The sequence below is a fragment of the Tenrec ecaudatus genome, chromosome 9, assembly GCF_050624435.1.
Source record: "Tenrec ecaudatus isolate mTenEca1 chromosome 9, mTenEca1.hap1, whole genome shotgun sequence".
NCBI lineage: Eukaryota > Metazoa > Chordata > Mammalia > Afrosoricida > Tenrecidae > Tenrec > Tenrec ecaudatus.
This window is the reverse complement of record NC_134538.1, coordinates 96,862,298-96,874,636: the sequence shown is the minus strand read 5'-3', so window position 1 is coordinate 96,874,636 and position 12,339 is coordinate 96,862,298. Positions and strand designations below refer to the sequence as shown.

Below are 12,339 nucleotides of genomic sequence, written 5' to 3'. Positions count from 1 at the left end.
TTCTGTCCAACTTCACATCACAATTTTCCGACACATACCCTGGGGTCCAGGGGTCTGGCCCGTGATCTCTGTAACACACTTTTCCATGCTCATTGAAGGCTTTTCCTTAGACGTCGAATCCTCACTTTCATTGATCTCTCAAAAAGACATCACCCACCTCATTTAAACAAGATTTTTCTTAAGACTTCCATTTCCCTAATTCCTAGTGCACCTCTGCTTACCACTACTCGTATTGATATTTGTAAACCATGCCTTACTTGGTTTATGTAGAAAAGTTCTATATTTGAAGTAAAATCAAAAATTTCCTTGAAGGCAGGGACTCTTATCTTCTCTACAGAATCATCAATGTGCTAATTATAAACTCAAACCCAGTCCATTGTATCTAGTCAATTCCCTTCCAGAGGCACCCTCTGTGGAGTTTCTGGGACTTTACAGTCTTTATAGGAGGAGACAGCTGTATCATGCTCCCTCAGAGCTGCTGGTGGGTTTGAACTGCTAACGCTGTAGTCAGCAGCCTAATGCCTACTCTACGCTACCATCAAGCCCCCTTGTAATTGATGTCAGAATCAATAAAAAATTCAAGAAATATTTATGCACTTGTAATATTCATAAACAATATAATTCACCATATAAACAAATATAAATATATTTATAGAATAAAATCCATAGCTATATTTACACAATAAGGTTACATTTCTATCATAAAGAAAATATGTATGTTTATATATGTTATATGAGAGGAGCTTCATAAAATAGTGGGAAAGCTTATTATCATCTTTTCATTTAATTTTTTCCATAAAGTGTTTGAAGGCCCATTCTAGAGTACTCATTAATTTAACACACATGGAGCATTCCAACCATGATGCAATTATTAAGTAAAGAATATATAATTTTTATCTATCACAATATATTCTCTAAAAAAACTAAGTGCATTATATATATTGTTATTTATTCTTCTAAAATTTGAAATAAGAATAATCAACTTTTTGAGAACTAAAATTCATCAGCAAAGATCAAATTTAAAATGAATCTATTTGATTTTTAATTATGATGTATTTGTGAGTAATTTTTCAGTTTTTTTCAAACATGTATGGTGCATACAAGATCACAAAAGCATTTTCAAAAAATTTTTAGTGTAAATTCCATTAGCCACCTAACTTGTTTCTAATATCTGAATATATTTCAATATCCCAAATTATTATTAAATAAAGAGGGAAAAATGAGGAAAATATATTGGCTAGTAATTTTTTAAGAATTAGGTTAGTGGTTCATTTCTCTTTCTTATTTTATTTTTGAAATACTCTAGACTAAGTCAAGTTTAGTTATAAAGTTCCATACACAATAAAAAGATATAGTTAAAATGAGGAAAGACTTAAAGGTTTATCTTTTTAAATTTCTTGCTTAAGTTTCTTAGATTTTAAATATTTTTTTATAAATTGTTAAAATGTTATATTCTTAATCATTTAGCTATAAATGTATGTGTCTAAGTTTTGGAATTATTAGTAAATGATTTTATGTCCTAATGAAAAACACTCAGTATAAAAAGTTTAAAATAATATTTGCAAGGAAAAGAATTTCATAAAATAATTTTTGTCATTTTGCAAGTATATAGTGACAAATAACCAATAACTACCATAGAAATATTCACCTATAAGAAAGTGCAAGTTGATTGCTGACTATGAAGAAATGAAATGATCTTAGCAGTTAGTTTTTAGACAATCAAGAGATAAGTTACTTGATATTCTGGAGTTATTTCCTAGGGGCACTCCAGAGATATGACATCTCTGTGTAAGGACCACAAACATAACTCAGCGAGCAGGACTTGGAAATTCTACCGAATGTGTTTCCCAGGAGCACAGCCTTCCAACCTTAGCAGACCTCACCTTCTTTACACGAGGAGGCGCATGCTGTCCAGTCACTAAAGGGGGTCATGATGCAGTCCTTCCGGCAAGGGAGCAGGCAAGGCTTCACGGTTTCAGGCCTGAGGCTTTCAGGACACCTAGAAAAAGCAAATGGAAATTACTAGTCCTCCTTAGCGGCCAGAAATCCAGATCACTTAATATCCTTTGGCTTTCCATTGATACACAAGTCCAATCTGTGCTGTGATGCCCAGAGCCCTCTTGTTCAGCCGAGACCTCTACAATTGCATCATTCTTTCAAACTGAACCTCCAGAAAGCACCATCAAGTAGGATACAGAAACTTGCTTCCAATTATGCTACCCTAAACAAAATATAATCATTCTACTTTGTTCCTTTGTAATCATTTATCTATATTAAAATATATATTTCTAATGTGCTATATAGGAAACATTGTGGGAATTCAAATGATCAATTTAAGAAGTCAATGTTATTCCTAACTTGGCTTAATGTCTATTATATGTTTCTAGTTATTCTATTTGGTTTTACAAAGTATGTGTGGCATAAAATAAACAATAATTTATATCTTCGAAGGGATCAAATTTGTAGGTGTTCATGGTACATGGTGTGTTTCATACTAAATAAGTAACATGAGTCTAATAAACAGTGTTTGCTTTATCCTTTATTTAACTAAGCACCTCGATTCCTATTGTCTTTTTTCTTGGTGCCCCTAGTTTTAATTTATGAGATGTTGAATAGTTTTATTAACACCAATATCTTTGTTAGAAAAAGAAGAGTCAGTACAACTTGTTGCTGCTGTTAAGGTAACGTAGAGTTGTTTTTGACTCTATAGGACAGAACAGAACTGCGCCACTGAGTTTTCTTAACCGTAAGCTTCATGGGTCCAGATCACCAGGTATTTTTTCCTGTGGATTTAAACTGCCAACTTTTTGGTTCACAGCAAACACTTAGCTGTTAGTGCCATGAACCAAAGATAAAAGTTAAATATTTGATTAGAAAGTAAAATACTGTGTGCTCAACACAAACTATGGTAAAAATTGCTAACTAAGTATTATCAAAATGCTACATGCTTTTAACAATGCATTTAATATAGTAGCCTATCTAGAGAATTGCATCTTTGACCAGGCTATGGTGCTACAGCCCCTGTTGAGTTTGGGATAAATGCAGTTAATGGTTAGTTTTGTCCTTTGTTGGACATGAAAAAGAAGTCCAGTCTACATTAAGAATAATCCAGGGCGGATGATTCCTTCAGGACCAGTGGTGTGAGTGGAGATACTGGGAACGTAGAGGGAGAGTGTGTTGGAAAGGGGGAACCAATTACAAGGATCTACGTGTGACATCCTCCCTGGGGGACGGACAACAGAAAAGGAGGTGAAGGAAGACGTCGGATAGGACAAGATATGACAAAATAATAATTTATAAATTATCAAGGGTTCATGAGGGAGGGAGGAGCAGGAAAGGCGGGGGGGGAGGGGAATGAGTAGCTGATGCCAGGGGCTTAGGTGGAGAGCAAATGCTTTGAGAATGATGAGGGCAATGAATGTACAACTGTACTTTACACAATTGATTTATATATGGATTGTGATAAGAGATATATGAGCCCCTAAAAATGATTTAAAAGAGAATAATGTCTCTACTGAGGGAAATGTATACTAATATTAAAGTAATTTCTTATGACTGTGGGGGAAAACAACACAAATTGGAGGATGGTTCAAAAAGTTCATGTAAAAAATGGAATTAAAAGATAGTGGGATTTTCTCTCTCCCCAAATCTATGTATCTCCATTAAGTGTTGTTGCTTGGGATCACCGATTAAGTTAGGAATGACAAACCACTGAAGTGGTTTATACTTATTAAAACACCATTTAAGGAAGTTGATATATGAGACTTAAGTATATTGTATTGTTTATTAAATATTGATGATTTTCCCCAATTCTTCCCTGTGGTTTCATGATCTCATTTTGGTATTAGTGCATAAATGTTGGCCAACGACATTCCCATTGGAAGGAGATTTATAAAAGGATGACAATTTGAGTAAGTAAAAGTAGCTTGCAGAGTAAAGTCTGCAGAAGCTCGAACTTGTGTCCAGTGGAAGCGTATCAGAAAAGGAAAGCTCAATTTTCTAGGAACAGAAGGTGGTGGAAAAGAAGGAAGATTGTGGCCGAAAGCTGGTCAGAGCTGGGCAGACAATGGATGCTCATTCCTAAGAAGTCCGTTTTTAGTTTCAATTCCCCCCGTGAACAACTCTAGGAAATAAACTAAACATCAAATATAACTCTCGAATAAGAGTTAGAATAGTTGAATACAGTAACCAGCATCCTCAAACCACGGCCCACGGGCCACATGTGGCTCGCCAAGGACATTTATCCGGTCTGCCGGGTGTTTTTGCCCCATTTGTCTTTTTACTTCAAAATAAGATATGCGCAGTGTCTGTTGGAATTTATTCGTAGTGTTTTTTAAACTATAGTCTGGCCCTCCAACGGGTCTGAGGGACAGTGAACTGGCCCCTGTTTAAACAGCTTGAGGATCCCTGAGTTAGAATAAGGTGATAACATGTGAAAAGTAGAATTAAAAAACCGTTTGCATGGAAGGAGTACATATTTTTGTGGGTCAGAAAAAATTACAAATTAATCAAGTATGTTAAATAGGTTTTCTTATAAGTTAAATAGTACTAATACTGTTAATCTCTTATTTCTTTATAGTACTTCATTGTTTATATAATGCCCTAGTCCGTACAGAAATATTATGCTCTAACCAGTTACATAGATACATATTTTATCTCTTTAGAACATTGGGGCTTATATGCAAATGGATTTTACAAATAAATAGGCTTCATCATTTCAAAAGGAAATAATCTCCCAGATTACCACTAAGGATAAATTTGGATTTCCTCTTATTTCTATTACCACTCAAAGTTATGGACTACAAAAAATTGACATGTGAAATATCAAATTTAAGGAATTATGGCTATTGAGATGGTAAATTACCAGGAGTAAATTTAAATGGCATTTTAATCCAGTAAGCATTGTCTGGCATAACTCCACATATAATCTAGTTAATTCTTTTCTAACTATGGTCTTCTTGGTTAGTAATCACTACTAAAATCACTCCTTTTCAACAAGGCAATTTTATAACATTAACAATGGGAGAGCATTACTCAATTACTGGTAAAGGCTCTTCAAATTTTAGCCCTGACAAAATCAATAAAATTACTATGTTATCATTGAAACCTTCAATAGTCCATTTTATTTTGAAATGTCCACAGCAAGATACTTGGATAACTGGGGAGAACAAAATTGCTAACAACGAAGTTGTTAAATGGATACACAATAATAAATTATACAGCTAGATTAAATCCAATAAAACTACTTCAGACTTCCTTTGGAGAAGCAATTGGATCAGTCAACATGTTTCTTTTCTTCTTTACACTGTTTGTATTTTGTGTTAGTGCTTTAAATCATGTCATTGATTTTCTCCCAAATATTATTCAAGGTCAAATTAAACAGATGTGATAGGAGTTGAAGTTTGTTACTCAGAGGATAGATAAGATCAATAACATTGATTTCACCATTGCACAGTAATCTGTTTTATTAAGAAGAGTTCAAAACAAGGTTTCTATTCACATTTTTTGTTTCAAATATTTGGTAGTAAAAAAGCATTCATTGCATTTAACCTAGTATTTAGGAAGAAGGGCAAAATATATATTTTTGAATACTCCTATTTACTTAATTTTCCAGGTCTTCAAGGGCAAAGTAATCTGTGGAACAAATCTATCCATGCATCCAGGTCATTGAATAAAGGCTGCAAATGTAGAGCAGAAGTTTAATGGATTACGGCAGTCCTCAGACGTGCAGCTGCAGGATCCGCTTGCTATTGCGTGATTTAATGAAGCTAATCCAGCCTGAAGGAGCCCCTGGTGGCAGAGTGGATTAAGCATCAGGTTTATGACCCCAACGCTGAAGTGTGAGCTGTGGCAGAAGAAGTGTGAGGTGGTCAGTTACCGTAAGATGTTTCAGTGTCTACTCTGTTCCACAGAAACCACTTGATGGCAATTGGTTAAAGCTGGTCAACTTGTACAAAAGTACTGGCTTGCTGCTATCTCTTACCGAGCAAAACACTTTCTAGTTTATGTAATGAAGAACATATCAAATCTACATTTGATAATATTTAATTAAGAAGAGGAATGGAAGGTGTTTTTACACAGAATCGTAGGGCATTCACCTACCATTCTGCTGCACAGACAAGTCAGGCAGGTTCTAATCCTCTGCAGTGAATTCCCTACCTCTGTGCTTGCCCCAGTAAGACCCAGAGGACTAGGGCTTGGCCTTCTTCTGCTGTGGTTACCACTACTAAAGCTCAAGACACTGGGCATTAATTTCCAGAGTTACCAAAACAATATTATAATTTCTATCAAAATATTGGTTAAGCATCTGGAATGCTACCCCAATTTATTCAACTCTCTTAAGGCATATATTTTTAATGTTTCTTAATTCCACACTATGCAAAGAAATAGGGCATTGGACAAAATATCCCTAATGTCTCTAAATCTGGAAAGAAAATAACTTGTAATGAAAATCTTATGTCTCCCACAGGAGATTTTCATACACCAAGTATATTATTACTAAGAAGTACCTCAAACTGCTAAGAGAAAATAAGAACATCTAGCCTTTCCCGAGTGTTGCCAGTCTTACCTTTTTCACTCAGTCCTTTCAACACCCTTTGAAAACTGAGACTGACGAAGTGATTAACACACTGAACATCACACACAAGACTGCATGACTGGGGCTTTGGGAACTATGGGATCATTTTTTCGCCTTTGAAAAACTGATTAACTTTTCTTGTTATGTGTGACTGCGATGGTTTGAATTGGAGAAGTTTACATTGTCTAAATTTTGAAAGAGAAGTAGCTAATCCCCCTAAAGAAATATATTTTAGAATTGATTGCTTTTAATTAATGTTCTCTAAATATTGATTAGTCCAGCAATGAGTGTGCAGCTACTTGTTTTTGTTTAGAAAAGCGTGGACAATATGCCAACTCTCTGATCCTTTGTCCTTCCCTCTAGCAAACTCTTTGCCACTATTACAGGACTCAGAGCACAATGAGAAACAGATCGTTTCTACACTAGTGACACTGGTCTTGCCCCAAAGCTTTCTCTTGGAAGTAAATGGCTTGCTACATTAACCATCGGAAGATGTAACAGTTTTGGCCTCCGTATTTTCGAAACAGCATTTATTAGAGAAATCGAAAGGCAGATCTTAGAAGGCTACTGCCCAATTAAACTGGATGCAGCCTCCTCCACAGCCGGCAGGCACGTAGGAGGTCACGATGACCTGCACTGCCAGGACTTCTGCATGTTTTCATTACTGATCTGCCCAGCCTACAGCTAGCACTTCTTTCATTGCTCCTCTCACTGAATAAAAGTGGTAAATGATACTATAAAACAGAAAGAAGGTGCCTTCGCTTCCTTACAAATTTATGAATCCCAGACACAATACACTCAATTGACTGTCTAAACAGTTGGCATTCAAAGCAAGCACATCTTATTCTCGTGGACAGGTAAGACAAGCGTCACAATGTGACATTTCATGAAACAAGCGACACCTGAGGGGGCGTTCTGCACACCTGACCGCAGGCTTTACTGTGAGCATTCGACAGTCCTTACTTTTTGGGTCCCACTTGGCCCACATTGACTCGTACGCATATGACTTTTCTTGTCCGCATGCCGACTGCGCAAGAAGCGTCCCTGTTCCAAGTGGCAGAGGTGTTGAAGGATGATACCGAGGTGTCCTCGACGCACTGACCCCAGGGACCCGTTTGCCAGTGGTACACAGTGCAAGGATGCTCATTACAGTGGCGGACCTCTTGTAAAGCACTGCTGTTCGGGCAGTGAGCTCTACCTATTGACAAGGAATGAGAGGAGGTTAGACACGGTGCCATCAGGAACCTTGTCATTCTCTGTGCGTGGAAGCAAAAAGGTTAGCAACCAGCGATGTCTGCTACTTGGAAGCCACATGGTATATGCAGCACACTGCTAAGTAGACACATTGATCTTATGTATTAATTATACCATATTTGGCACACAGTTGCTGAACATATGAACTATGCTTATGATATTGGCTGGGGGGGGGGGCTGTTGAGATTTCAAAGGAGAAGCCACTGTTCTTCAGAGAAGCTGAAAGAGAAATACAAATGAAGCCTTTATAATGTCCAACCAGACACACGAGCATCACGACTCTGCGGTGAAAGCCCAGTGGTCTTCCAAGCGTTCGAGCTGAATGAAAAGTCTGACTCACAGGTTCTCACGTGGTGCTCACCACATGCTCACTCTTCTGCATCCGACTCTAGGGGACTAGAAATGTGGGTTTTAAATTGAGTGATGCTTTATCTAGTGATGGCAATAACACTTTTTCAAGTCTACAAAGTCCCGAAGAAAGACACATGGTTGCAAATACACGATGATACGACACACACTATCTTATCCGCTCTTTTATTTTATGGTTGTTGAAATACCTTTTCAAATATTTTAACACATCGTACTTTTATTAACATCAAAAGAAAAGTACAAGAGAATTTAGTGTGTTAAGTCACTCGCTCATTGACACTGAGTTGATTCTCATTCATAACAACCCCCTAGGACAGCGTGAATTTCCACGACTATAGATCTTGTTTCAATTTTACATTGGCGTGTCCTTTCCACATCCTACAAGTTAATTGTTCAATCATATTAAGAAGATGTGTGCAGTCATCACCACCATCAATTTCAGGTCCTCCATTTTCCCCGGCCTGCCCCGCCAGGCCTTTCTCTGGGTACTTATCAATTCAGTAACTGTCTCGACAGAATGACCTACCTTGGATTTCGCATACAGAAAATCAAACAAAACGCACACAGGAAGCAAACAAATAAAACCAATAATAATGCCTACACAAAACGTTAAAAGGCCTCAATCAAAAAGAAAGCAGAAAATATTAAAAGTGGAAACAACTTTAAAATGGGTCAGAGGGGAGTTCAAATGATAAGGCACTACATTTGAACCTAGCTACATCTACCATAATCAATCTGACAGTGCCTCTCCGAAAGCAAGCCTATTCACATCACCTAGGTTCAGAGGGCATTCACCTGAGGCTTACATCTGTGTGGGGACTCTGCAAATGGATGTTATGCTTCCATCGTCACCCACAGCCTTCTGCAAACTGGGTATTCACAGTGTAAACTCTGATACCATTCCCTCTTTCAGACTTGGATTTTATTATTACAATCCTTGCATCAGAGAGGGTGCTGTGTTTCTTCCATGTGGACGTAGTTGAGCCTACAAGCCATTATGACTCCAAATACTGTTCTTTCTGATAACCAGCAGCCTGGTTTCTTCACATGTTGCTAGAGCACCCATATCTTCAGTGATCTCTTCATGAGGGCATCTAAAACACAATCGACTGATTCTTAGATTAGGGCTATGATTGAATCTGAGCCCCAAGTACATTCATGTATCTATGGTTTATATATGTCTCAGACTTACTTTAGAGACATCATAAATCACCCTCCCCCTGGACATAATATAATTCTATTGATCCAAATTTTTTTTTAAAAAACCTCCAAACTTGAGTTGTGCTGAGTCATAGTGACCCCATAGGTCACGGTAGAACTGATTCTGTGTTTGTGAGGCTGTAAGTCTTTACAGGAGTAGAAAGCCCTGTCTTTCTCTCTCAACATTACTGGCAGGTTTGAACTGCTGATCTTGTAGCTCACAGACCATCAGGTAATCTCTAAGCCACTAGGGCTTGATGGTGTCATTCATTTAGCTCAAGCAGTAGAATGCCTCATTTTTCTCCCAAGGAGTCACCGGTCATTTCAAAATGCTGGCCTTGTGGTTCACAGGCCAACACGTAACCTATGGCATGGGCCGGGTTCCATGAGTTCATTAAAAGTATTTCTAAAAGGTTTTCACATTCAGACTCTGAATTTTTCAAAACACTTTTAACACACATTCCTCAAACTTTATGTTCTCCTGCATATCCCATCTTCTATGACATCAAGAGTGGTGGCAGAGCAGCATTGCTGAAATCAGTGTGCTCTTTCCAGGAGTCTCCTCTAGGACACGGATGCATGCCTCACAGTGTGGATGCTATTGTCTTAATTGCACCAAACGTTTTCAATGAACATTTTAAGCAAACAGCTAGCATTTACTTTCCATCCATAAATGCTTCTTAGCAGTTTCTCTTTTCAATTGTGTTTGTTTGGGGTGGAAACATCATTGTATTCTTATGGCCACCGATGACAGTAACCATGTCACAGGTCTAAGCAATGGGAACTGTGATAACGGCCACCTGAGGTTCCACAGTGCATTCCTGGCTGGTGTGGTTAGGTGCCATTGAATCAGTTCCCACTCGCGGTAACCCTCTGTTCACCAGAACTCAGTCACCCAGCACTGCACCAGCCTTCAAATTGTTCTTGTGTTTTAGTCTATGATTGCAGCCACTGTGTCAATCCACCTGGTTGAAAGTGTTCCTCCTTTCTTGATGCCCCTCCACCCCTACCAAACATGACATCCTTCTCCAGGAACAGACCCTCCTGATAGCCTGCTCAAAGCACATGAGATGAAATCTCAACCTCCTTTCCTCTAAGGAGAACTCTGCCTGCACTTCTTCCAAGACAGATTTTTTTTATCCTCTAAGTAGTCCATGGTACTTTCAATATTCTTCTCCAGCATTACAATTCAAATGTAGCCATTCTTCTTTGGTCTTCCTCATTCAATGTTCAACTTTCACAAGCACTTAAGGCAATGGAAAATACCATGGCTTGAGTGAGGCTGAGGTGCACTTTAGTCCTCAAAGTAGCCGGGTTGACTAGAGAAACAGTGACACTAATGTATGTGTAAGAGAAAGCTTTATATCAAGAAGTAATTATGCATCAATAAAACATCTCAGCCCAGGCCAACTCAACTCCATAAGTATAATACTAGTCCAGAAGTCTCTCTTCAGACTCTCACAGCCACATGCAATGATGCAGAATGCAGGCAGAGCGTGATCTTGTGGATCCAGTGGAAGCATCACAGGGCTCTGGCAGTTCTCAGCTGAGTGGCTATCCAACAGGAAGGGGGGGGGGGCGGTAGGTTCCCATGCCCTTCCTTATGAGGAAGTCACACCCACAAGGAGGCGCCATCAGGCTGCGACCCCCTACATTTCAAGTTGATACTCAATTATGTAACTACCACAGTAGCCGGCTTGCTTTTTAACAACTCTAAAGAGGGCTGTGCAGCAGATTGACCTAATGCGATAGTCTTTTGATCTCTTGGCTGCTGCTCCCATGAGCACGGATTGTGGAGACAAGCCAAACAAAATCCGTGACAACTTCAACCTTTTCTCCATTCATCACGTTACCTATTGATGATGTAGTTGTGAAGATTTTGGTCATCTGAACATTGACATCCCAAAGGCTTCAGTCCTTGACCTGCGACAGTAAGTACATGTCCTCTCACTTTCAGCAAGCAAGAGGGTGTCATCTGCATATCGAAGGTTGTTAATAAACCTTCCTCAAATCCCGATACCGTATTCTTCACATAGTCCTGCTTCTCTGATTCCTGGCTCAGCATGCAGATTGCTGGTGAGAGGATACAACCCGGACTCACATTTGTCCTGATTTCAAATCATGCACTATTCCCTTGTTCTGATACCACAACTGCTTCTTGATCCATGCACAGGAGGCACAAGGAAGTGTTCTGCATTTCCCATTCTATTCTTCTCAAGGCTGTCCATAGTTTCTTGTGATCCACACAGTGAAATGCACTTGCACAGTCAATGTCAGTATCTTTCTGGTATTCTCTGCTTCAGCCAAGATATGTCTGACATCAGCAATGATATTCTTTATTCCACAGTCTCTCCCTCTGGCAGCTCCCTGTCAATGTACTGCTGCAACCATTGTTGGATGAACTTCAGCAACATTTTACTTGCCTTTGAGATCATTTGGGCATTCTTTTGCATCACCTTTCTTTGGGAGGTGTACTAATAGGATCTCTTTTAGTCAGGTGACGAAGTCGCTGTCTTCCCAATTTCCTGGCAGAGCTGAGTGAGTGCTTCCGGTGCTTCATCAGCTTGTGGAAAACTTTCACGTGGTATTTCCATCTGGAGAAGCCCATGCATATAGTCACCTTTTTGTTCTTGAAAAACAGTATTTGTGATGAAGAAGTCATTGGTCTTGCAAAACTCTGTCACATGATCTCCAGCTTCATTTGTGTCACCAAAGCCATATTTTCCAAGTACTCTCTTCTTCTTCGTTTCCAACTTTTACATTTAAATTGCAACTTCAAGATATCTCTTTAAGTGTCCCTTTTAAGGATGAATGCCATGCCACTTGTCTTGATTGCCTTATTCCCAGAATAGTAAACTATGTGGATGTTTGTTTCCAATGGTCAAGACTAGTCCATTTCATCCCATAAATGCCTAGAATACTGATCTCTAATTTCATTT

The 12,339-nt window shown here is 38.7% G+C and overlaps 1 protein-coding gene across 1 annotated transcript in view; it reads right to left on the bottom strand.

The window, feature by feature from the left end:
* THSD7A (thrombospondin type 1 domain containing 7A) overlaps positions 1 to 12,339 on the bottom strand; it is a 301,694-nt gene that overhangs the window by 85,756 nt on the left and 203,599 nt on the right. The window contains exons 8-9 of the mRNA XM_075557342.1: positions 7,541 to 7,775; positions 1,884 to 1,999 (exon numbers count right to left, since the gene is read on the bottom strand). Of these exons, the coding sequence (XP_075413457.1) occupies positions 1,884 to 1,999; positions 7,541 to 7,775 (351 nt within the window). The remainder of the gene's footprint in view (positions 1 to 1,883; positions 2,000 to 7,540; positions 7,776 to 12,339) is intronic.